Genomic DNA, 25,827 nt, shown 5'->3' on the forward strand with positions numbered 1-25,827 from the left:
GAACGGTCCACTGCGTTTCGGGTCGAAAAAAAGTTTGCCCTCAAACTTTGCCCACTAAATCATCTTGGGTCATAAGTAAATGAAATGACTTTAGTTTTCGGAAATACGTTAAAACATATTTTTTACAGGCCACAACAGTCAGAGCGTTCGAGGACCTAACTTTGAGCGTGGTGAAAGTAGGAAGTTGCATAAAATTGAAGAGCTCGCTGCTCGAAAACCAGGAAACGCCACAAAAATTCATTATAATTCCCAAGTCAAGTGTTCCTTCAAAAGGTATGAAATGCATGTTTATTTTGATTTGTTTTAATTTTTAGGGTCACAAAAACTAATATTATTAACCCTCGTTAGAACGCTTTCTGAAAACCGGTGAAAGTACCCTGTCTTTGCCGGCATTTATTTCACAAGTCCAGACCGACCCATTCTAAATTCCGACTGCACTTTGCTAAACAGATGTTAGGAAGCATAGAAATATAAAAATACGTTGCGCTTTTTATCTTCCTTGACCACAGCGACTTCGCACTTTTGGTGCTTTTTCGAATGTGAAACCCGCATTATGCAAATGAGGTTGTCGATCAAATTCAAATTGTTGTAAATCAAAACATTCTTAATCGCTAAATTTCACCATTCTAAACTCACTACACCAAAAAGCACACAAATATAAAAGCAAAAACGGTTTTACCCGTTTAAAAATGCCTAAAACCTGATGAATTATTTAGTCCTGATCTCTGAATGCTATGTAAAAAAAATTGTAAACATTGAATATGCTAATTGCGTTGTGTGGGACGCTTAGTCCTATATAAAGAAATCTTTCTTCTCGCTGTTTTCTACTGTCGATTTTCATTTTTTTGAAAAGTGCTATTGAAAATTTGTACACGTTTTTAGTATCAAAGACTTGAAGAAATAATTCAGCTTTAAATGGATGAGCACACACTGCGACATGACCTGCATTGAAATCGGCAACACTTGACTTTTATTTAAATCAATGTTGTGTTACACTCTTGGTTATTTCTTGATTGCCTTTTTATTTGGTAAATGGCTACTAAAAGGACAATGCTAACAAGACCATCTTATTTTTCCCTGATCTACGACCATCGTACAAAATGATTTGATGAAGAAAGTTTTGTTTTGCCGGATATGGCATTTTCACGACATAACTCCCGCACTGAAGTAGGTCATAGGTCAAGGTCTTTTAAACTTCTCAGTTTACTTCCTAAATTTCTCTAAAATGATTCCATTCACCTCCGCTATGAACACATTGTTACATTTTATTTTCATACAAGATGAGCAATATTCAACACCTTACACTGATTAAAGCTTACTGGCGTGTAACTACTAACTTCTGGAATCTGAGATCTGAATTTGACTTGCTCAATTGACATGAGCAATGACGCCGCCCCACAATTACACAAGGCCTACCTTGTAACAGTGAAAAAGCGAGAGATATAAGAAAATAATAAAAATATCTTTGGTTTCTGTTCTTGTCGAGTTTAAAATATGGACATCCTATGAAGTAGATGGCTTTTTCGGTATTTTCGGGCTCAAATTACCTCATTAATGAGAAGTTGTTCTCTTTCACTTTCGAAGCTTTATTTATGAATAGCCCTATTGATAGTCAATTTATATTTGGCCTGGCGAATACAAGGACCTACAAACTTGGACAAAATAAAGGAAAAAATTAGTCCCCCATCCTCCCCTCTAAATCAATCAGTACGAATTCGCGTACAAACCTTAACCCCCCTAAGACGATAAAATTGGACAATTTTTATTATAATTACAGAGAACTTCGCGTATTCGAGAGGGAGCACTTACTCGACGATTTATGGCATTTTAGTGGACTGCCTGTCAACTAGCTTGGAGTAATTTTAAAATTACACTTACACAAAAACAACACAGCAACAATATACTTTACTGATGCTCCTTAATGTAGGATTTGATTCTCCTTCACTAGGAGGAGAGCTCGTGTTGAATTTTCAGTAATAATGACTTTAAAATAATTGCAGAAACAATGAGGCATTACACTAGAAATATCATCTACAACAAAAAGTGCAAGTTAGAAGCTTTGGCATTTGCGGCGAAGGGCCTGGAGTGAAACTCTCAGAGCAAGCTAACAGCTAACTGTACCTATGACCCTAGTCCGCCGGGGTTGCAACCGGAACGCATCGCGACGGAAGGATTTTCCTTCCCTCGCTTCCTATAAAATCTTTCTTTTTCTGTACAGTTTTTTCCTTCCGACTTTCATGCACAAGCTCCTATCAATTCATTTTGAGCAACATATTGATAATGCCCAGCTTTTGAATTTTAATAAATCACATGTTTTACAAAAGCGAATTCAAGTTTTTCTCATTACTATACAGGATTTTTTTTTCGAACTGTAATAAAATAAAAACTTGCACTTCAACAGATAAATGGCTCAAACAACTTCTAGTCGACCTATTATTTTTTTCGTGGTTCAGAAGTTTATATTATCTATGTATTGAGAAAGGCACTTTACGTAGAGGGATGTACAGGCATCCTGCTTCTAGTCGGCTTGTGAATTTCAATGTTTTGTGATTTCAGATGGCAGTATGCCAAACTCAGCGAAATATTTTATTTCTTAAAGGACCTTCAAGCTATGAATACCAACTGAATGGCGTCAACAAAGCAGGGAAATGTAATAATAAACGAAAAAATTAGTAATGAAAATAGGTTTCTTAAAACCTAAATACTGTTTAGCAGACAGACTAATTTGCATAAAAATTCCCCGCAAAGTATCAAAAAATCGGGACCGAACAAGTTTTAGGCATTTTAAAACTATTAAAACCGTTTATGCGTTTTATTCTGTGTGATTTTCGGTGTGGTTAATTTAGAATGGCGAAGTTTAGCGATTAAGAATGTTTTGATTCGTAACTGAATGGAATCATTTAGAGAAAATTAGGAAGTAAACTGAGAAGTTTAAAAGACCTTGACTTATGACCTACTTCAGTGCGGGAGTTATGTCGTGAAAATGCCATATCCGGCAAAACAAAACTTTCTTCATCAAATCATTTTGTACGTTGGTCATAGATCAGGGAAAAATAAGATGGTCTTGTTAGCATTGTCCTTTTAGTAGCCATTTACCAAATAAAAAGGCAATCAAGAAATAACCAAGAGTGTAACGCAACATTGATTTAAAAAAAAGTCAAGTGTTGCCGATTTCAATGCAGGTCATGTCACAGTGTGTGCTCATCCATTTAAAGCTGAATTATTTCTTCAAGTCTTTGATACTAAAAACGTGTACAAATTTTCAATAGCACTTTTCAACAAAATGAAAATCGACAGTAGGAAACAGCGAGAAGAAAGATCTCCTTATATAGGACTAAGTGTCCCACACAACGCAATTAGCATATTCAATGTTTACAATTTTTGTTACATAGCATTCAGAGATCAGGACTAAATAATTCATCAGGTTTTAGGCATTTTTAAACGGGTAAAACCGTTTTTGCTTTTATATTTGTGTGCTTTTTGGTGTAGTGAGTTTAGAATGGTGAAATTTAGCGATTAAGAATGTTTTGATTTACAACAATTTGAATTTGATCGACAACCTCATTTGCATAATGCGGGTTTCACATTCGAAAAAGCACCAAAAGTGCGAAGTCGCTGTGGTCAAGGAAGATAAAAAGCGCAACGTATTTTTATATTTCTATGCTTCCTAACATCTGTTTAGCAAAGTGCAGTCGGAATTTAGAATGGGTCGGTCTGGACTTGTGAAATAAATGCCGGCAAAGACAGGGTACTTTCACCGGTTTTCAGAAAGCGTTCTAACGAGGGTTAATAATATTAGTTTTTGTGACCCTAAAAATTAAAACAAATCAAAATAAACATGCATTTCATACCTTTGAAGGAACACTTGACTTGGGAATTATAATGAATTTTTGTGGCGTTTCCTGGTTTTCGAGCAGCGAGCTCTTCAATTTTATGCAACTTCCTACTTTCACCACGCTCAAAGTTAGGTCCTCGAACGCTCTGACTGTTGTGGCCTGTAAAAAATATGTTTTAACGTATTTCCGAAAACTAAAGTCATTTCATTTACTTATGACCCAAGATGATTTAGTGGGCAAAGTTTGAGGGCAAACTTTTTTCCGACCCGAAACGCAGTGGACCGTTCTTAGGGAAAGTGCCACTTAATTCTTTAATCCTTCATTTGTGTCGTTAGTACTAGCAGCACATTAATTATTTGTACCCTTCAGAAAAAATTGCGAAATTTTTGTTCCACCGTGACTATCTGTCTTTGTGTCAAGTTTGAAGAGAAGCTGGCTTTTTGAGTGCTGTCTTGTACGAAATTTGTATAGTCGTTATTTGACTATGTCCCTATGCCACCCATTATTTATGGTGAATAGTCTCCATATCGACTGAATATAAACTGTTTGCTTGCCGTCTCCTTTTTGCTACCCCAATGTTTCAATTAAAAACCGGAGAGCTACCCCCACTTACTACAGTAAGAAGCTTTAGTGTGTTTATTGAATTACAACCAAAAGTTGGTAAATAGCCGACGATGCTTACACGCACAGTTGTCAGGTACGTTTATATTAGTTCCTTTTTGTTCCCTGTTTCCTGGGTTTGGTCGAAGTAATTCACCCGTCATTTCCTAACTAAAGCTTGCTTTTGGAGAAAACAAAAGAACTGACCACTCGTCAGCTTAGTTACGAAAGAAGTTCTCGTGCTTTCAACTTACCAAAAAATGATCCATTTACCTAAAATATACGATCACAGTTCTTCCATTACGCATATGCAACAGATCCATATTCGAATCCAACCACGAATCCAGGATGTTTACTCCAAGGGAGGGGAGGTACACCCCTAAAACAGCCAAATAAGTATGTCCGGTGTCACTTTTTGTAGGGTATAGAATTTTTTTGTTTACCTGGAATTGGGTATGGTTTGCACGAGTAAAATAGGGCTGGAAGGGGGCTACACAACCCGCCTTAGTTATTTGTTTTCCGCTCTCATCTGGATCTTTTATATATTTATTGTAGAGGGTTAACATGATTTGCATTTGGGAGGTTTGCAGTGTCTAAAATAGGGTATCGGTGCAAGGTTCTGGTCTAAAAATAGGGTATAGAGTGTGTGCACGACGGCCATGTTGGAGGACCGAAACAACACAATGATTTTCCTTTGGGAAATACATTCTATTTTTATGCAAATATCTTCAATTGTTTTAGTCGTCCAACATGGCCGCCGTGCACACACTCTATTGATACACGGTTCCAATCTAAATAGGGAATTGATACAAGGTTCGGGTCTAAAATAGATTATCGATACGAAGTTCTGGTCTGAAATAGGGTAAAGGTTTCAAGAAGCGCGCCACACACACCCCCTCATCCACCCAAATTTTTGGAGAGTAGCCACCCTTCGGATGTTTGTCGCATGAAACTTGTTTTTAAAATGGCCTAGCTCCAACGAGTCTCCTATAGGTTAGAGTTAGATCACCCGAACTAGTAATTGGAAGGTTATAAGCTCGATTCCTTTTGGAAAAGCTCGGATTTCGTTTTGCCGATTATGCCTAGCCTGTGTCATCAGTGACTGAATAACACAGCATTCTCATATATTCACCAGGCGTTAAATATACTATCACATTTGTTGCAATCCGCATGTAACAAATAATACATGGTTGGCAACAAAAAACGAGACGGGGTAGGATGAACCACACATACATACATAGGCCTCTATCAATGATAACTTTGCATGTCTACTTTTACTATAGGGCCAACCTGCGTTGTTCTTTAGAGGACAATCCCTCGCTAGATAGTCCAAAAGCGGTATGCAATTGGAGAATTCTGGCAGCTTTGTTGAACTGTTAAGTGGCCGTGTTTAAGTCAGGGTTCACAAAGTAAATATTGTTTATTAACAATTGTAAGGGATTTCCTAGTTTAATGTGAAGAAAGAAGACTCCGCAGTTCCCAATGACCTTCAGTTAAACTCTGCTAAGTAAAATTAAGGTGTTGTTTGAGGACAGGGTGCGACACAAACAAACGGATTTGTGATTACACACGTTTAACCTCACCTAAATATCTTGGAGATCTCGAAGCACGCAGCTATGAAGTTATAGTGTACCCACTTGTCGTGCAATACAACAAACTCCTGATTCCCCACAAAAATGACCTTTCATCAATCTCTTTACGGACCTCTAATTGTGACTGGGTAATTTTAAAGCTAGGAGAATGTAGCTGCCCCTGTACAAAAGGATATGCAACCAAGTTTAGTTAAAAAAATCGCAACAACAATTTCGCCTTCTTAACACACGGCAATCTCGTACCCAGAGTCCTCTGGCTTTTTGGTCAGCAGGTGGTCGCCAGTAGAGACTCTGGGATAATGGAAAAATATAATTTTTTTGATTGGTCGTCTGCGTAACAATGGAAGACCGACAGGAAGTCCGTTGGTCATTTGCGGAAGTTAACCAAACCGGAAACCCCCCAACCAATTTCCCTGTTTTGGAGGGAGATTTGAAATGTCAAACTCGGAGTTTTGTAATTTTTATGTGTGAGACACGGTTTTTTTTTTCTATTGCCTCTATTTACCCTTAGCTTAAAGCACACCAAAAATTAGAAACACTCGGCGGTGTCAGTGAGCTTGATCAGTGTAACAATTTCTGGCCGACAAAACATCAGCCGTTTTAGTTAGGAAGTTGCACTACCGTCACACGATGGTAAAACACGGCAAAATGCAAGCAACTATATTCCTTGTTGTGGATGAAAATTTGGAGATGAAGAGATCTGTTGTGGAGCGGAGTCCATCTCAGGTTGCCGTTTCCCCTTCGGTTTTGCCACAAGGGAAACGCTGAAGACATCTCTACGATGATCAAACGCCGCACACGAGAGCAAAAGTTTCACTTTTTTCAGTCACGGCCCATCTTGCCAAAGCTAGCTAACCACTCAGAAAAAAATTCCAACTTAAAGGCGGAGGTAATTTATTTTATTTTAAGCATTATAATGGTGTGTGGATCATTTTCTCAAATTTTGAGATTTTGTTTTGAGTGTAAAAGTGTAAAAGGCCGTTGTATTTTTGTTACCTTCAGATGAAAGTCTAATCTGTAGATAATACTGAAGAATACTTTAAAAATATTTACATTTATTTATTTCCCACTCGTACACAAACAAACATTTATGAAAAAAACAACAATTAACTCAAGTATAAGTGGAGAGGAGGCCAAGAAACCATGGGGCTTATGAATATTAAGCCTCCTCAATCTTAAAATACAAAAGTTATAATATTGCTTGGAGTTTGTATATAACCAAACATATAATGCACACTGAGTTTAAAATCAAGATGGAAAAAATTTAAAGGTAATTATTGTTTAATTGTACTCTGTTAATGTGCTGTATATTAATATGTAAGTAAAAATGATTTAACTGTTTTAAAATGTTATTTTTCCCTTCATGTGATCACGACAAAACATGCAAATACTCCATTGAAAAAGGATGAGCCAAGGAAACTGTGGGTTCCCTTGCAGACAAATATTCCTGTTGAGATTTCCAAAGCAATTATGCTATTGCAAAGTGTGAAATCATGCCCAAAGTACCAGTTGTTGGAAAAAATAGATGAGCAGTGCTGTGACCTTCTGTGTTATATGTCATAAGGAAGAACACCATGTCTTTCCTTGAAGGGTTCAATTGGGACACAATTATTATAATTGAAGAGATACGTACAGGAGAAGGTCTCTGCTTGATTTCATTGCAAGTGTACCTGTTGTACATGAACATGGGAGCCAAGTACCCCCAGTTTGTGTGACATATGACCAGATGATGTTTGCACAGCCTTGTGCAGAAAGTGACCACTGTCATGTCTTTCATCATATATCCTTGGTATCTCAAACACTCCACTTGTAATTGGGAAATTTACTAACGTAATTATTTTGGCAACCCTTCCTATCATTTCTTCGTGTAATTATTAAAACAAGTTTAACACAAAGGACACTAAAATCAATTACCCACCTTAAAAATAATACTCATTTAAACAGCAAAAATATTAAATATTTTCCACAAATTATGATGATAATAATAACAATCATCATCATTATTATCATTGTTATTATTATTATTATTATTTATTGTTATTATTATTAAGGAGGGGGGGCGGTCCGGTCAGTAAGGGTTGGTGAAGTAGTACGGAGGATAATCGGGAAGTGGGTGATGAGAGTAACAAAACCCAATGCCGTCAACGCAATCAGCTCACTGCAGGTGTGCGCAGGCCATAAAAGTGGGAGTGAGGCTGTTATTCATGCAATGCGCCATATTTTTGACGCCGATGAAACAGACGCTGTTCTTCTTGTTGACACCTCTAATGCCTTTGATGCCCTGAATGAGCTGCTGCAGATCTTTGATCAATGCAGCTCACTACGCTTGGCCCAGTCCTACCAAACATTATGCATTATGCTGGAATTGACCTAGATTGTGGCCTGATAGACCATTAGAGTCCAGGAAGGGCTTGAACTAAGAGTCAATAATTTTTTGATTTTTAGGTCTTAGCTAACATTATTGTCAATGGACAACAAATTCCTACAAGCACTGGATAATTTACACAGTTCATTACTTTTGACAGGGTGTCCAGCAAAGGTCTCAACAACACTGTGCCAATCATTCAGGATATTGGGGAGTTTGACAATAATAATTATCTGTTGTCAACACGAGAGCAGCAAGATCAGAGAAGAGATTATATTATACTATTCAGCAGAGTGTTGGTTGAGTACTTCCCTTGCCTGAAGTCAATAATTAAAAGTGTGATACCAAATCAGATCACCATTCAGTACTCAAAAGAAATGGCAAATCCTTCAGAAATTATCAATTTACCAGTTGTGCCCTTCAATCAAAATAAAAAAGGTAATGTGTGTCAGTACCTGAGCTATCTGACTCAGCTCTTAGTTAAAGAGTACACTCCACAACCAGATGAAGTTGGGCCCCACCAATTTATGTAAATTAATATAATATAAACACAATTTCCCCAATCTATTGACCCCTTCCCTGTGCTTCCTACACACCTAAAAATATGAGAACTCACATAAGATAGTTTTAATGTTACCTTGATTAAATCTACAAGAACAGACTCAGGAGATTATATACACAGTATAGAAATTGACTGACTAAGTGAAATGTCATAGTCAGGATATCAACAGTCTCTCAACAATCACATTACAACCAATTTACTGATGAGAGGTGATTACCACGCTCTATACAGTTCTCATGTAAAAACTCTGTGGTACCTCTGTGGTTAGGCAGAAAAGTTAACAAACCTCAAAACAACTCACTGTCCTTATTTTCATAGCCTGTGCCGGGAAAACGTTTGGTACTAGTCAGTATTGGGATTTGTATTGAATAAACCAAACATGCACTGTTATACTACTTCATTTTATTTCTAAATATATAGTATACCTGGGAGCAACTCTACAGCACTAAAACCATGCAAGATGCGAGCACTCTCTATCAGATTCGTCAGAAGCTAGGCAAAAGGAATGTCTATTCAGAAAGAAAACTTCAAAGCTGATCATGACATGACATTCAGGGCAGATGTATTAAAATGTGCTGATGTTTAAATTGTACTAGCTTGCAATTGAACAGATATAACATTTTTTGTCTAATTATATTCACTTTAAGAAAAGCGTGCACACAATTCATTCTATTAAAATTAAAAATTTTGGAGACAAAAAAACTTTACAACAGTAAATATCAAGAGGTGATTTAAATTGTCAAATGGTAACTAATACTATGTTTTCATTGAAGCAATAATTACTAATAAGATATAACTTAAACAAATCCCATTTGGACATAAACTGTAAAGGGAAGGGGGGAGGTAATTTAAACATAAATTCAACAGACAGTCGACGTCAGCTGCTCAGTTCTTTAGAGGAGAAGTGATGGTTCCTTTTTATTTGTAAGTATAAAAAGTAATAAAGAAATAATTATGTTATTTACTTGTCCGTTGAAGCAATGTCGAATCAAGTCCACCGTTCGCTCGCTCTTACAGGAAAAAAAAATCCAGTTGCTTTGATCGCGTGTAAGAATCAACTGTTGCTTTCTCGAACACTTTCAAGCCCCGATAAAACCTTCAGGCCCGATAACATGCAGTTTGGGGCATTTCACTTCCGTTTTAATCTTAAGCATGCGCACAAAGACCGGAATCCCACGTTTTCTGGGATAAGAAATTCCATTATCCCAGAGTCTCTCCTGGCGCCGCCCCGCTGACCAAAAAGCCTGAGGACTCTGGGTACGAGATTGAACACACGGTTGAAATGCGATATCCTCTCTTAACTGTCACATCTGATCTCTAAACAGTGGATAAGAATAACTTACATGTTATGCTTCGGAAACTAATAATAAATTGAAGATAAATATCAAGGGGGAGCAGAGGGATTGGATCTCTTCTATCATGAAAGAGGGCGCAAACAGTAGTTATTATAATCAATGCATTCCTGCTAGTTACTATCAACAACAACAGTTTATTTGTATTGGTATTTATAGAAATACTATTTCATTAGACAAAAAAGCGTGATAAATCACGTTGACAATAATACAGCAATAATAACATGAAAGAGGACAATTAATTAATTAATTAACAATTAGGTTGTTTCCTGGAAAGCTAGAATTGAACTTTAAATTGCTATGATCAAAGAACTTTTTCCGTTTACACAAATGTAAATTGCTGGTAATAAAAGAAATGACATTGCTTTGCTAGTGGTCAGTTAGTTTGTAAGCGAGCTTAGATTTTTTAATTACCGCTCGCTCTTTTTTTATTCTCTTCTGATCTATACATACTTCCTTTACTTAATTTTTCACAACCGCCACGAGACTAATTGTGTCTACTGCATTAACAATTTGACAATCGGAGCGATAGATTTGTTTACAGAGAGATTTACAATCGCGTCTACGGGAAACGGCAAACGTGAAATTCGCGTTGATGTTTTCTTGATAAGATGAGTACATGGATGCAAAACAAGCTTGAAATTTGATGTTAACGGAAAACGTATCATTTTACTTAAAAACTGAAAACGGCGAGCGGCAAATAAAGGATAAACATGGTCACGTGGTTATTTCTGCCGTTTGCCGTAAGCGTAATTCTAAATCTCTCTATTGTCTTGGGCTGCGTGCAATACGGAAAATATTTATTTACGTGTATCTAATTAGATAAGCTGGTTTAAATGGAACCTTGACTTTTATTTATAGTAACCCTATAATACACAGAAACGTTCGAAGAATATTTAGAGTTCAATTCATTAATAATATTATAGCCCTCATATTATTTAGACAGGCTATCAAACGTTTGTGCACCGCTGTTTCTGAAGCTTCCCTTCTATCTCGATGCTTTTTTCAAGAGGCAAACGCAACAAATCACGGTTTCTAGTAACGCGTTCCTGTTTCTTTTCTTAAAGCTCGCTAGGTTGTTTATCTTCAGTGGTGGTCCATCCTACTCATTTCATCCCACAGCAGGTTTGGTGATCCTAAAGCGAAGCAACATTTATCTACGTTAATCACCAATTTAAATCCACTTTGTAATTCACCGTCAAATGCTGGCATTCCCTTTAGACGAAGAACATTTTGGACTGAAGAGGAGAAGTACATGTACACGAAAAAAGCTATTTGCCTACAAACTACTGTTTCTCAAGTCAAATCGAACAAGCCTGTCCACAGGAGCCTTGCTTCTGTGTAGGCCCTGAATAATTAGTTATCAACGGTATGGACTTAAGTACCTTTTTACTGTGATGAACGTAGGGTCCATTTCCTAATGATTTAAGGAGGCTCGCAAAAATTGTTCTGGCATTGCGTTAGATCTTTTTAAATCAAATTTTCGCATGGAAGGCTTTCTTCAATTTCCATCATACTCCACTTTCTTTCCAACCTATGATTAAGGACGGTGCCTATTTATTATTATTATTATTATTACTATTATTATTATTATTATTATTATTATTATTATTATTATTATTATTATCTTTGAATGCTACAGAAAACCGTGTTTACAATTCTACACACTACTTACAGAACAAACAATATACATAATTTAAATCTGATTTGCAATATTAACAATACTTTTTCTACTAACAATACTTAGTATAGTTACAATACTGAGGAAATTAACAATGCACTTTATTAACGCGATTTTACAAAATTCGCGCTAATTTAATGTATCTTAATTAATGTCGATGTAAATTTAATGCACGCTATTTTACAACATTGTTATTTTGAAGCACCCTTATTTCATTACAAAACCTTAATAGTTCATGACTCCTCTATTGGCTCTTCAGAGTCACTATCTTTTGAATTCATAGGGTCTAGTTCGGTTTCAAAACCAAATTTTCGGCTTAAAAAAAACTTAGAAACATCCGTGCACTTGTCTTGGAAGGTTTTATTGACGGAAGCCAAAACGCAGTTTGGCATTCAGGCCCCAGTTGTTCAAAGAGTGGATAACTTTATCCACTGGATAAGTCACTATCCAACGGAGCAAATATACTCCAACTAATGCATTTGGCAAGTTTTTCACACAATCCCATACTTAAATTTGACATATGCTTCTACTCTATCCACAAATTATGGGACTATCAGGGAAATCTTGCACACATTTTATCTGCCGGATAGCGACCTATCCAGTGGATAAAATTATTCACCCTTTAAACAACTGGGACCTGAAATGTAAAGTACAGTGCGAGTTTCCAGAATTATGAAAATCGCAGTAAATAAAGCAAGATGCTTATCGAAAATTCGCGTTAATTTAATGCATGTAAACCTAACTTTTGAAAAATTCGCGTTAATTTAGTGTAACGTAAATTTTCTTGGCGTTGTCAACGTGCATTGTTAATTTCCTATAATAAGGTAATTGTTGCTTAATTACTCCAATTTGTTTGGATACCAATAGCCCTTGCTAAGATCTGCTTTACCCACAGTCATAAGCAAAACACAAAAATACTTTTAAATTGTATGTTTTTGTTGGTTTTGAAGCAACAGCTGTTACCATAGGAACGGAGACGCAAAATACTCTTCTTAAATACGTCATTCACGCCTTGCAATAAAACATCTTATGATACCAACAACAACAATTCCAGTAGTAAGAAAAGTCTTCAACTTCTGAGCTTGACTGATTCCCGCCGGACAATCTATATCCTATTATTAAAAACTGGATCATTGTAAAATGCAATTTGAGCAATTTGATTGGCTTAGCGGCCATGGTATATGAGCCATAAGATTATACCATGCCCGAGAAATAGAGACCATTAAATTGTTTTCTAATTGTTCTTGCAAAGCGAAATAGCAAAATCTACCAATATTTCTTGATTATTTTTAATAAAACAATTATTCCACTCACGCTTGTTGGACTGAGATGAGATGATTAAAGCCAACTCGGCGCTACGCCCCTTGTTGGCTATCTATCATCTCAGATTCAACGCGCGCTCGTGGAATAATTGTTAACTAGCTAGTATGCGGTAACTAAAGCAGTAGAATAAATTCATGTTTTATTGTAAGACGTAAAAGATAAACCCGTGAGTGAACACAAGCGTGGTGCACATGTAATTATTAAAAACTGGATCATTGTATAATGAAAATCGAGCGATTTAATTGGCTTAGTAGCCATGGTGTATGAGCCATCATACCATACCCGAAGAATAGAGTACATTAAATTGTGTACTTATTGTTCTTGCAAAGCGAAAGCAGCAAAATCTAGCAATATTTCTTGATCGCTTTAAATAAAACAATTATTCCACTCGCGCTTTTTGAAGATGAGATGATTATAACCAACTCGGCGCTACGCACCTCGTTGGCTGTCTATCATCTCATATCCAGTGCGCGCTCGTAGAATAATTGTTAAATATTCATAACACGAGAATAGCAGTGATATAGACCAGAAAAGAACAAAACAAAACTCATTTTCAGAGATAGAGAACAGCGGCTGAAACTAGACCGAGTTTCAATCTTCTTATCTAACGCCCGAAATGGTTCTTAGGCCTAAAACTTGCTCGAACATCAAAACGAATTATTATTTTAAGGCCTCATAATTGAAATTGAAAATCTGTAGGGGCATTTTTGAAATACAGTAGAACCCCGGTAATTTGAACTCGGATAACTCGAACTAAGTCCCGTTTCCCTTGGATTTGACCACACCTTTCAGTCACTTGTACTCGGATAACTCGAATTCCTCGCTAACTCGAACTAAATTTTGTTACCCTTGATCGAAATTTATCCCGATAACTCGAATTCTAGTTCTTGCAACTCACCACTGATGTCATCCCATCAGTTTCTCCTATCATGTTATCGGTAAAAAACACTGGAATTGACACTTCTAAAGCAATTTCATTTTAATCAATGCAACAGATCACGCATTTGACAGTCATTTCCGATCTTTTCAGTCAAACCGCATGCACTGCCTGTTAAGTCGTCACATAGAAAACAAAAAACAGTGCTACAATAAATGAAAACATGCATCCATTGGACCTTGGAACGCCTGTGAAAATACAGTCTACATGTATTTAAACTGTTTTAGCTAACACGTTCTCTAGTAGCTGAGTACAAGTTCATAATGTTCACATCTTAAGTCGTTCCAATTCTTTCTTTAAAATGTTGACAAAGTTTTTTTGACGCGAAAGCCTCAGCTTACATGGGACTTACAGTTTCCGATGAGAGTAAGTTTAATTTGCCCTTGGTTGTATACTGAAGTGCTGATAATCAATAAACTATAAATTATTTACATGAAAAGTCGAATTTTCGATCTACCACGATAACTCGAACCCACGCTAACTCGAGCAGTTTTAGTCTCCCTTAAGAGGTCGAATTACCGGGGATCTACTGTATTTTGATTTATGCAAACTACGAGCTTTTCAACTTATTTTAGCCGTTTTAAAACACAAATAACAAATAATCAGCCGATAAAAAAATGATTCTTTATTTACTTGAAAACGCTCTTACAGATTTTTTATAATTTCGCCAACAAGTTGTCTAGGTTGAGTAGTTTAAATCCTGAAAGTATCGTTGTAAAGTGTCTGACTAGATTTCGCGATAATCGACTTTACCTAAAAAGAAGAGCTTTCTTTCACCATTTTTACGGTAACAGCTGTTGCTTAGAAACCAACAAAAACATAAAATTTGATCATAGGTTTAAAAGGTGGTGTAGTATGATAGAAATAGAAGCAAGCCTTCCATGCGAAATATTGATTTGAAAAGATCCACCCCCAATGGCAGAACCACTGTTGCGAGACTCCTTACTAAGCTTGAAATATTGTAATCTTTGTTTACATATTCTCGATATATTGAATGTCTAGTCCTGGCCCCTTCGCGGCATATTTAGTAAGAATGTGCGGTCACGCGATCTAACAGACAATTTACGTCTTGCAATAACTATTCAAATAATTGCTATGTAGATGTATTTCACAGTGAAGTTTAGGTACGCTCAAAACTGTACCATGCACCAAAACCAAGTCTTATAATATACCATTAACGGAAAATAACCACAAATGAGTCTCCTGGCGTAGAATTTGGGACGTGTCAGCTTCTGAAAACCGGAACCAGAGCAACGATTGGTTAAAAGGGTGGAAGATATGTGTTTCGTATGAGAGTGCTTGAGCAGCCGTTAGTGGCGAGATTTTTTGCTGAAGGCCAAAGTAACGGCTGCGTAGGAAAAACAATTGAAGAAATTAAATTTCTTCGCTTAGTATACTTATTGCCTAACTAGCCTTTTACTTCCGTTCTCAATTCGTCGTCTATGTGTATCCTTGTAAATGAGATTTAAGGTCATTCTAACGGGCGTATAGAGAGAAAATAAGAAACTTTGTTAAAAGATCTTTGTCGATCTTATTTCCCAACATTATCTAGGAAAAAAGGCAGCGGCTTAATCAAATAAGCATTTCAGAAACAACTTATGGCAAGGGCGTTTTGTAGCTTTCCAGTGCTTTTAGAAAGGGATATGTAGGGAAATGTATGTTGGAAACGTTTTGTCTTAACACGATTACTCAGAGTCTGTGAACGAGAAGGAATGGAAAACATCAACTAAACAAAAAAAAAAATCACACTATTGACCCATGCCATGTGATAGAAACAGATGTTTACCCTGATAGTTCAAGCTTTGTTCAAGGATTCCTCGAAATTACAATTCTGAATTTTGTTCTTGTAGACATGGGAAGCACAAGGGAAGAAAAATTAATCAACCGAAAAATTCGCGACCGTTTCGTTTCTCTCTGGTACACCAATAACCGAAACTTTCCCTCTGGCTATTAATGTATTCATTCATTATTTCGTTCAATGTTTTTCAGACTTCTTTTTACAAGCTGTCGTCTACTGAAGTAGTAAATTTTGTTTTGGGTTAGAGATATGATTGCCATTTTTTTCTATTTTCTAAATGTTCTTACTCAGTTTTCTACTGGAAAACGTTTTGTTTTTAAAACACCAGGCCACTATACAACTTTGGTTTTAAATACTTAAGTTCCAACCACTTCCTTCGGAGGTGGATAACTTAACAGCCAAACATTAAACAAAGTTATTATATGGCTGGGTCCGCGAGCGGGCAAGATGAGTCAAATCCTGCGCTGTGATTGGCTACCCGAGCGGGCAAGATGGAGCTATCTTGCCCGCTCGGGGCATCGAAAGTTTAATCCCAACAACAATGCAATCTTTTCTTCGATTTTCTCGTTGTTTTGGGGAAAACCGCTCACTAAAAAGTTCGGTAAACTCTCAACATTTACCTGAAGGAAAAGAAAGAGAATGAAATCGTCCTGGTGAAGTAAAAATTTTGTGTCAGCTACAATGAATGTGAGTTGAATCGGTGAGTTGCTCGGCGTGTACTTATTGTCTGAAGTCGAGTGCCAAATTGATAAGTTCCCTAGGTTTTAAATGACAGTATTTAAATCATAGCGTATTAGAAGTTGCATTTAGTGTTTAGAGCAGTTTAGAGAAGTATTTTTCAAGTTCGCCGAAGAAGCTCACGTTTTTAATTTAGCCGCGTCTTGCTTGTTGTAAACAACAAAATCTTGTCTAGGTTTTGCCCAGTTTTCTGATTTACCCGCTCTTTTTCTCGGCTTATGTTTGCATACAATCTCAAAATCTATTGTTTCATTCAAGAATTAATGATTGGAAGCCAAAAACTGTGTAAAAATGTTTATTATTTACGCCACCGCGCGATCGGCTGAAAATGGCGAGTTTGCCGGATTCTATTCAAATCTTCCCGCTCTTGCGAAAATCTAAATTTTTCGTTCTCAATAATTGTATACTCCCTTTAAAGTGCACCTAACCCCAATTTTTTTTTTCACTTAATAAATCTTTGCTCTGTTTGAAACGCATTAAGCCTTTTTGCGCCTTTTTTGGACCAAATCTTGACTTTTTATAGGCTGTAAAGGGTACGAAATCTAGCCATCATTTGTTCCATGACCGAGGGGCATGGGTCTATTCCTTACTTGACGTTACAAACTGCTTTGCATGCATTTTCACAAAGACTTAATACAATGCAAATCAGTTTGTGACTTCAAGTAAGGAATAGACCCATGCCCCTTACTAGCTCGGTCATGGGACACATGATGGCTGGATTTCGTAACTTTTACAGCCTAAAAAAAGTCAAGATTTGGTTAAAAAAAGGCGCTAAATAGCGCAATATGTTTCGAACAGGTGCAAAGATTTATTTAAGCGAAAAAAACATTTTGGGGTTAGGTGCACCTCAAGCCGTTATAAAGTTAGAACCCTAGGATAATTTAGGATTCCTTGTTTTCCACGATTACATGCTAATCCAAAAATTCACTGAAAATAAATCTTGCACCGGCCGGCTATGACGAATTTCTTTCCGAGTAGAGCAGTTTCATGTCCTGTTTTGTTTTATTGTTGTAGTTGTAACTTTTAAAGCCATATAATAAATCCTTTATTGACCAAGCTTGTTCGGTCAAGATGGCTGGATATTGGCCTCGTTCTTTTTTTTTTTGCGTTTTTATGGACCTCGACTTCGTCTCGGTACATAAAAACGCAAAAAAAAAAAAAGAACTTGGCCAATATCCAGCCATCTGAACCTCACGCTTGGTCAATAACGCATATATACTGTCTTTCACAAGACAACAACAACTACAACACTTGGAAAAAAGAAAACTTACATTTTTCAAGCATCATTTCAGCGCTTTCCTTCTTTGCGTCCAAATTCAAGTGGATGTCATCACCAATTAGCATAAAAGGAGCCCAATTCCTCACAGCACAGAACTTCTCTGACTCTCGTAGATACTTCATAGCCTGGTGAAGAGCTACACTGGCAGTTTTACCATCTCCAAGATGTTGGTAGAAACTCTTCATGAACTCCAACGTTGCCTGGTCTTCAATTGCCCAAAGTGAAGCCAGAACGGAACGAGCCCCAGCGGCCAAGAAAGCCCGAGCAATTCCGACGACACCCTCAGACTTGATCTCTCCTCTGCCACTATGACAGCAACTAAGCACAACCAGTTTTGCTCGCAGCTTAACACCTTGGACATCCGACATCTTCAAGATGTAGTCCTCTTCTTTAGGCCCCATGTTCCTTGCTTTGGATCTTGAACTTCCTTCGCAATGTTTTTCCCATCCAGGATTTGGCGCCAAAGCAATTTCTCCTGTTTTCTCTCGTCCATGAGCTGCAATATGAACCAAAGAGGCTGTAGGTAATTGTTTTAACACCTCGTATTTCGTTGCTTTTGTTCCTGTAAGTGGTAGAATCTTTAGAATTTCTCCTATCATCTCTACTTCGTCTTTGGCACAGGGAAGTTCGTTGAACTTTGGTTTTCTGACATCCCCCAGATATGGATCTCCGACAAGCAGTGCTTCCTGCACAATTTTCCGGTCCTCAGGGCAATCAGTTATTAGTCTTAAACTGGTCAACGACGGTACAGTGCGTATGTGGATAGATGTGCTAAGAGCCGACAATGGAGCAAGACAAAGGAGACCATCGGGCACAATGATCAACTCGTTATCTTGACACAAGTCTGCAATGGGGCCAAGAATTGCATCATGTAATGGTTGTAACGCATTGATGTTGCATTGTGATAGCACTCGTTCTTTTTCCTCATCCTCTTCATCATTGTCATCAACATCGCGGTTATTTAGGTCATCCAATGAACGATTCTCACACTTAACGCGGACTCCAATCCCAATATCCTTCAAAGTGGTATTTAGCAAGACAGCGACTGCATCTTCGTACACTCTTTCCTGTTCCAATTCCTTTTCTCGAAACTCAACCTTGCTTCCCTTGCTGATAACCCAGAACGTGATTTTGTTGCGCCTGTGCCCCAAGAAAACCGTTTTCGTAGATAACTTGCTTGAAATGTAAGAAATTGTCTCTTTAGGTTCAAGTGACGCTGGTAGGAACTCTGTAAAACCACACTGTCTTTTTAACGCGTCAACTAAAGTCTGTGCTCGACCTTGCTCAGCAGCACACAAGGACTCATCAATTCTTCCTAGCTTCAATAGGCTTTGCCAAAGACCACTGTAAGTACTACAATAAAGGTCTTGAAAACTTATTTTTAAGGAATCTTCACGAGTAATGGAAGCTCTGACAATATCAAGTATATTTACACTGGATTGATAACATTCGAAAGCTTCCTGAAAATTACCCAGGCTCTGATAAGCGTTGCCAAGGTTGTCATAGGCCCTACCTTCTCCGAATCTATCGCCTACTTCTTTTGCTATTTCCAAATCCTTTTCATGGTACTCTATCGCCTTTTGGAAGTTGCCCAGTCTCCTATATGCGTTACCAAGGTATCCATAGGCACTACCTTCTCCGGATCTATCACCTACTTCTTGTGTTATTTTCAGATGCTTTTCATGGTTCTCTATGGCCTTTTGGAAGTTGCTTAGGCTTCTATAAGCGATACCAAGGTTTCCATAGGCCCTACCTTCTCCGGCTCTATCACCTACTTCTTTTGCTATTTCCAGACGCGTTTCATGGTACTCTATGGCCTTTTGGAAGTTGCCCAGGCTCCCATAAGCGTTTCCAAGGTTTCCATAGGCACTACCTTCTCCGGATCTATCACCTACTTCTTTTGCTATTTCCAGATCCTTTTCATGGTACTCTATGGCCTTTTGGAAGTTGCCCAGGCTCTGATAAGCGTTACCAAGGTTTCCATAGGCACTACCTTCTCCGGATCTATCACCTACTTCTTTTGCTATTTCCAGATCCTTTTCATGGTACTCTATGGCCTTTCGGAAGTTGCCCAGGCTCTGATAAGCGTTACCAAGGTTTCCATAGGCACTACCTTCTCCGGATCTATCACCTACTTCTTTTGCTATTTCCAGATCCTTTTCATGGTACTCTATGGCCTTTTGGAAGTTGCCCAGGCTCCTATAAGCGTTGCCAAGGTTTCCATAGGCCCTACCTTCTCCGGATCTATCACCTACTTCTTGTGTTATTTTCAGATGCGTTTTATGGTACTCTATGGCCTTTTGGAAGTTGCCCAGGCTCCTATAAGCGTTTCCAAGGTTTCCATAGGCACTACCTTCTCCGGATCTATCGCCTACTTCTTTTGTTATTTCCAGACGCGTTTCATGGTACTCTATGGCCTTTTGGAAGTTGCCCAGGCTCTTATAAGCGTTTCCAAGGTTTCCATAGGCACCACCTTCTCCGGATCTATCACCTACTTCTTTTGCTATTTCCAGATCCTTTTCATGGTACTCTATGGCCTTTTGGAAGTTGCCCAGGCTCTGATAAGCGTTACCAAGGTTTCCATAGGCACCACCTTCTCCGGATCTATCACCTACTTCTTTTGCTATTTCCAGATCCTTTTCATGGTACTCTATGGCCTTTTGGAAGTTGCCCAGGCTCTGATAAGCGTTACCAAGGTTTCCATAGGCACTACCTTCTCCGGATCTATCACCTACTTCTTTTGCTATTTCCAGATCCTTTTCATGGTACTCTATGGCCTTTTGGAAGTTGCACAGGCTCCTATAAGCGTTGCCAAGGTTTCCATAGGCCCTACCTTCTCCGGATCTATCACCTACTTCTTGTGTTATTTTCAGATGCGTTTTATGGTACTCTATGGCCTTTTGGAAGTTGCCCAGGCTCCTATAAGCGTTTCCAAGGTTTCCATAGGCACTACCTTCTCCGGATCTATCGCCTACTTCTTTTGTTATTTCCAGACGCTTTTCATGGTTCTCTATGGCTTTTTGGAAGTTGCCCAGGCTCTGATAAGCGTTTCCAAGGTTTCCATAGGCCCCACCTTCTCCGGATCTATCACCTACTTCTTTTGCTATTTCCAGACGCTTTTCATGGTACTCTATGGCCTTTTGGAAGTTGCCCAGGCTCTGATAAACGTAGCCAAGGTTTCCATAGGCCCTACCTTCTCCGGATCTATCGCCTTTCTCTTTTGTTATTTTCAGATGCTTTTCATGGTACTCTATGGCCTTTTGGAAGTTTCCCAGGCTGTCATTAGCGTTTCCAAGGTTTCCACAGGCACTACCTTCTCCGGATCTTTCGCCTATTTCTTGTGTTATTTTCAGATGCTTTTCATGGTACTCTATGGCTTTTTGGAAGTTGCCCAGGCTCTGATAAGCGTTTCCAAGGTTTCCATAGGCCCTACCTTCACCGGATCTATCACCTACGTCTTTTGCTATTTCCAGATCCTTTTCATGGTACTCTATGGCCTTTTGGAAGTTGCCCAGGCTCTGATAAGCGTTGCCAACGTTTCCATAGGCCCTACCTTCTCCAGATCTATCGCCTATTTCTATTGCTATTTTTAGATGCTTTTCAATGCTGTCATAAGCGTTTCCAAGGTTGGCATAGGCCCCACCTTCTTCGGTCCTGTCGCATACTGAATCAGTTTTCGTCATGTTTTTTTGTAAGAATGTAGCGAAGTCTGTAGAAATGTAAATAGAAGAGAACAGGTATTTTACAAACACGTTTTAAAGCCTTAATCTACAGGAAATGAAAAACCTGAAGATGCAGGTGTGGTTTATACCGTAAATACCCCTATAAAAGTTAGGAAAGTTCAGATTTTATAGGGTTTAGAGACTTCCTAGTAAGGCATTTCTCTCTCAGTTACTTTCCTAGAAAGATCAATTCACGGAAAAGTACAAGGGCCTATTCAATAATGAGGGTTGCATAATCTAGTGATTGTATAAGTCGACAGGTCAACGTCGCTCATATTTTCAGAGGTCATACAGGCTGTAGATTGTGTTCCCAGTCACGTATTCCTCTTGTGAAAATTTGACAGGCTCGTGTATGAAATTTGAACTAGTGAAACATTTGAAGATAACGTGGATTTTTACGCGATTTTGTTTTTGATCAAGTGAAAACTTTATTAGGTAAATTAGGTAAAATGTAATTAGAAATACTAAGGTTTTCCTCGTGTCTAAAACAGATTTACAAGAACAAGCTTTTATTTGGGAGCTTTGCGTTTTTGATTTTGTTGCAAATGTTTGTTTTTATACGCCAGTTCAGATTTTCATAAAAAAGATTAAGTTAATAAGTTTCAATCACCCAAAGGGCCCCGAGTTTCAAAAAGTTTTATCGAAAACCCCTTCTTTGCACGGTAAACAGTGGTCTGACACCTTTAATTACTGTAACAGACAAGAGCACAAGGGAGATGCTGAAAACTTCACTAAGAAAGCGTGATAATGTACAAAACGTCTATGAAAATTTGAAGGTGAAATTTGGACACCAAATGTGTTTGTCAATTGGTGCTAAAAAGATTCAGCACTGGTTTCCTATCCAAAGCAAAACGTAATCAATGCTGTCTTAACAGAAAAGTCTGGAGAAAGTAAACTTTAAAAGTATGACGAAAGAAAACCCCGGTCGACCTAAATATTGGAGGTGGAATGAAGTGCTACATTAATTGGTATTAATAAATTAATTACAGAAAAAGAAAATGAGTGAAGGTCGTGACGTCTTAACATTTCAACACAAGGAAATATAAAAGAACAGGAAAACAACTTGCAATGAATTGGCATAAAAAATTATCGGGAATCCCGATAGTGTATAAGCCCTACAAAAGTCACCGTCAGAATATCTAGTCTGAAGCCTAGGTCAAATGTGGAACTTTTCATGAGACGAACCAAACTAAGCGGATTAAGTTCAAGAATAAGTTTGACGTCTGTCTAAGGTATGTTCGTCTAAATGAGTTTGGATCGACCAACACGCTCTGTCCGTCTGCTTCAGACGTGTGAGGATCGTCTCGGAGACAAACGTCGATTTTCTCATGGGACGAGCTAAATTAAAAAATTAAAAATTTTGTATGATAAGCCTCGTTCTCACGTCAAATGACTTTTACTTTGACGAAATACGTCTGTCTCATCGACAAGTTCCCATTCTGTAACAAGTCTACTTTTAGAGAGAAATTTTCCACATAAGCAGTCGTCGATTCTGTAAAGAGACGAGAACGTTCTGCGATATGGTACTTCGCGAACGAAGCATTTTCAAGGTCAACAACGACGGTAACCGGTTTCGCGCCATCTTGTTTATTGTAAACTGGTTCAACTTCTCTTCACACATAACTTTCCTGAACCACCATGTGGCTCCATGTTCGAGATACATATTCTTTGGTCTTCATTTCACTGCCAACGGAACTGGAAACTGCTATAGAGCACAATGTATGCCTTGCCTTCGACTTTTCATCCCATTTTTTTGTTTTTTGTTTTTGATCATCCCCACAAAATCAAAATGCAACCACTTAAAATGGGTGTGCTCCTTGCCGCCAATTAACTTCGGGGTTATCAGGTGGTGTTTACATTTTTGCTATGGCTTGGAATCGTTTTCAAGCATATTATTACGACACGATTCGCTTTGCTAACTTTCCAAAGGCGTGGGACCCAACGTGGTCTTCTCACACTTATCGTTATCAACCCAACTAATGCATGGAGTGCGAAAACGTGTTCACAGTTCATAATGCACTAACGTCTTCGTACATGCTAAAATACCTACCAGAAAGAAACCTCTGCTAGCAGGGTATTCAAGACCACCATAAAGCCTAGAGAAACTGCACTGCATGGAATCCGGCTGAATTTTCGTAACTCTTTCTAGTTTGATAGACGGGACTTTGGAAAAGTTCACAAACCAATCTTCCTGACATCCTAATGTGTCTATCAATGTCCCGTGTTTCCATAAAAGCTTATAAGACATTATACTCACCTGCATCTTCCCCTCCGTTTGTATCTCGCAGCTTGTTGTATTCATTGACGAACTTCCTCTTCAGTTCCATCAATTTCTGGTTATTCTTGTCAATCTTACGTTAGTCAAGATTTATAACACGCGTGTTGGAAGAGTAACATAAAGCTTACAAACTCTTTAAACTTTTTTTGCCTGTTTTTCTTTTATAGCTCTTTCAGTTTGTATCTTTATTTTGTTCATAGGTAATTTAAAGTCAACGACGAAATTGGACTGAGTTATCATGAAGACTAGATAATTTATTTTTTGTAGAGACTTGAGCAAGAAGGTGCGCACACAAAAGCAAGAACGAAGGACTATCGTAAAGTGTGAACATGACAAATCTTTTCCACTAAAGCATCTGTAGTAAAGGATACTGCTAATCCTTTTTCACACCACGTGATGGCTTCCTCAAATTGATTCAGCTGAGCACATGCACTTGCTCCTAATAAAAAGACAAATTTATGTTCGTCATAATTCTTAGCTTATATAAGAAGGCTAAAAGCTCATTGAAGAATTACATGAGTGGGAACCTTTGTTTAATGTTACGTTCGCAAACAATCGTTCCTTGTTACTTTGCGATGAGCAGTGTTTATTTACTATCGGTACGTTCAGAGGACGCAAAAGGATATTGGGGATGTTGATGGTTTTCGGACAAAAACATTCCAAAATTGACAGAAAGCACCCTTTCTTAAAAGGAAAATGCTGTGACAAATTCAACGGGAATATTTCTACCGAATTCTTGCACATAGAGCAACCTTTAAAAAGCCATGTCACTGAGGACTCAGAAACAAATTTGCTATATTTTTCTACCACAGAAACGGCTATCCATCCTTACTATTAAAATGCAATTTGAATGATCCAGAAGTTTATTTTTCCCCGACTCGCACATTTTAATAATATTGTCAGTAAGCGACTAACATGTGCTCATTTTGAGACCATATCATGAAACACCAATACATCCTTTTTTTCAACTGGTCGTAAAATTGATGTGAATTTCCATCACCAAAACACGATCAATTTTATGATCGTAGTTGATACAAGGAAACATTTACGCTCATTTTAATAGCGCAGCTCTGCGCGATGAAGGCGCGCGCACGGATCTGCGTGGGTAAGAAAATTTGATTACCCGCCAATGCCAGAAATTTTCCTAAGGTTATGACGTCACTTTCCTCTGTCCAACTGTCCGTACGCAGCGCCACAGAAAAACCAATGCGAATGGCACATTGTTTGGTGGAAGGTTGCATCGCCAACGGTGTTTAATAAGAAAAACAAAAAAGAAATGTTGAAGATAACAAAATACAAAGTCAATTTTTGCGACCAACGGTGGGAAGAAAGAGCAAGGCGACTAGGGGCAGGAGAAAAAAATCGATTCTTTAAGAGTGGCTGCCTCTAAGAATCGAGAACCGCACTTCACCGACCACTACCTCGAATTTCTGATATTTCGTCTGAATATACCCTTGGATTGAATATTTTCGGAAATCATATTTTAATGTTCCAAGGTATTTTATTTTAAAAGAAAATTGCATGATTTTGAAAATGCGGCCCAGGTGCTGTCACGGGCCGCTGAAAACCGCAAAAATTTAGGTCCAAGGACGAAGCCCAGCTCACGGGGTGAAATAACCTAATGAACTTATAGAGGATATTACATGGCCACGAGGAGATACGAAATTTCTCTTCGAGTGTTGAAAAATATGCGTTCACTCGTGAGAAAAATATTTTTCAAGACGTAAAAAGACATTTCGTGTCTCCAAGCGGCCATGTAATGTT

General features: G+C 38.1%; 2 protein-coding genes and 1 long non-coding RNA gene across 8 annotated transcripts in view; 1 reads left to right on the forward strand and 2 right to left on the reverse strand.

Moving 5' to 3' along the window:
• The window catches only part of LOC146476379 (uncharacterized), a 131,743-nt gene that overhangs the window by 58,228 nt on the left and 47,688 nt on the right, over nucleotides 1–25,827 (reverse strand). For 4 of the 6 annotated variants that reach the window (XM_085114571.1, XM_085114573.1, XM_085114570.1 and 1 more), the window contains 2 exons: nucleotides 24,435–24,502; nucleotides 24,043–24,136 (listed from right to left, as the gene is read on the reverse strand). The exons of the other annotated variants lie outside the window; for them this stretch is intronic. In XM_085114571.1, coding sequence (XP_084970697.1) covers nucleotides 24,043–24,136; nucleotides 24,435–24,502 — 162 coding nt within the window. The remainder of the gene's footprint in view (nucleotides 1–24,042; nucleotides 24,137–24,434; nucleotides 24,503–25,827) is intronic. 6 annotated transcript variants of the gene reach the window in all.
• Nucleotides 18,014–21,772, reverse strand: LOC146476383 (uncharacterized). Its single transcript, XM_085114580.1, has 2 exons — nucleotides 19,697–21,772; nucleotides 18,014–19,576 (listed from the first exon to the last, which is right to left on the reverse strand). The coding sequence occupies exons 1-2, from the start codon at nucleotides 21,744–21,746 to the stop codon at nucleotides 18,027–18,029; spliced, it is 3,600 nt and encodes a 1,199-aa protein (XP_084970706.1). The 5' UTR covers nucleotides 21,747–21,772; the 3' UTR covers nucleotides 18,014–18,026.
• Nucleotides 22,411–25,827, forward strand: part of LOC146476384 (uncharacterized) — a 39,288-nt gene continuing 35,871 nt past the window's right edge. Inside the window, exon 1 of the long non-coding RNA XR_014865626.1 lies at nucleotides 22,411–23,086. This is a non-coding gene — a long non-coding RNA (uncharacterized LOC146476384). The remainder of the gene's footprint in view (nucleotides 23,087–25,827) is intronic.

This window comes from Pavona decussata, unplaced genomic scaffold (assembly GCF_977016875.1).
Source record: "Pavona decussata unplaced genomic scaffold, jaPavDecu1.1 SCAFFOLD_77, whole genome shotgun sequence".
NCBI lineage: Eukaryota > Metazoa > Cnidaria > Anthozoa > Scleractinia > Agariciidae > Pavona > Pavona decussata.

What these genes read in the sequence shown, in the direction of transcription:
- LOC146476383 (XM_085114580.1), bottom strand. Translation starts at nt 21,746, where the DNA reads ATGACGAAAACTGATTCAGTATGCGACAGGACCGAAGAAGGTGGGGCC. An exon ending in AGGTGATAGATCCGGAGAAG is followed by an intron (nt 19,577 to 19,696) that starts GTAGTGCCTATG and finishes GATTCGGAGAAG; the next exon opens with GTAGGGCCTATGACAACCTT.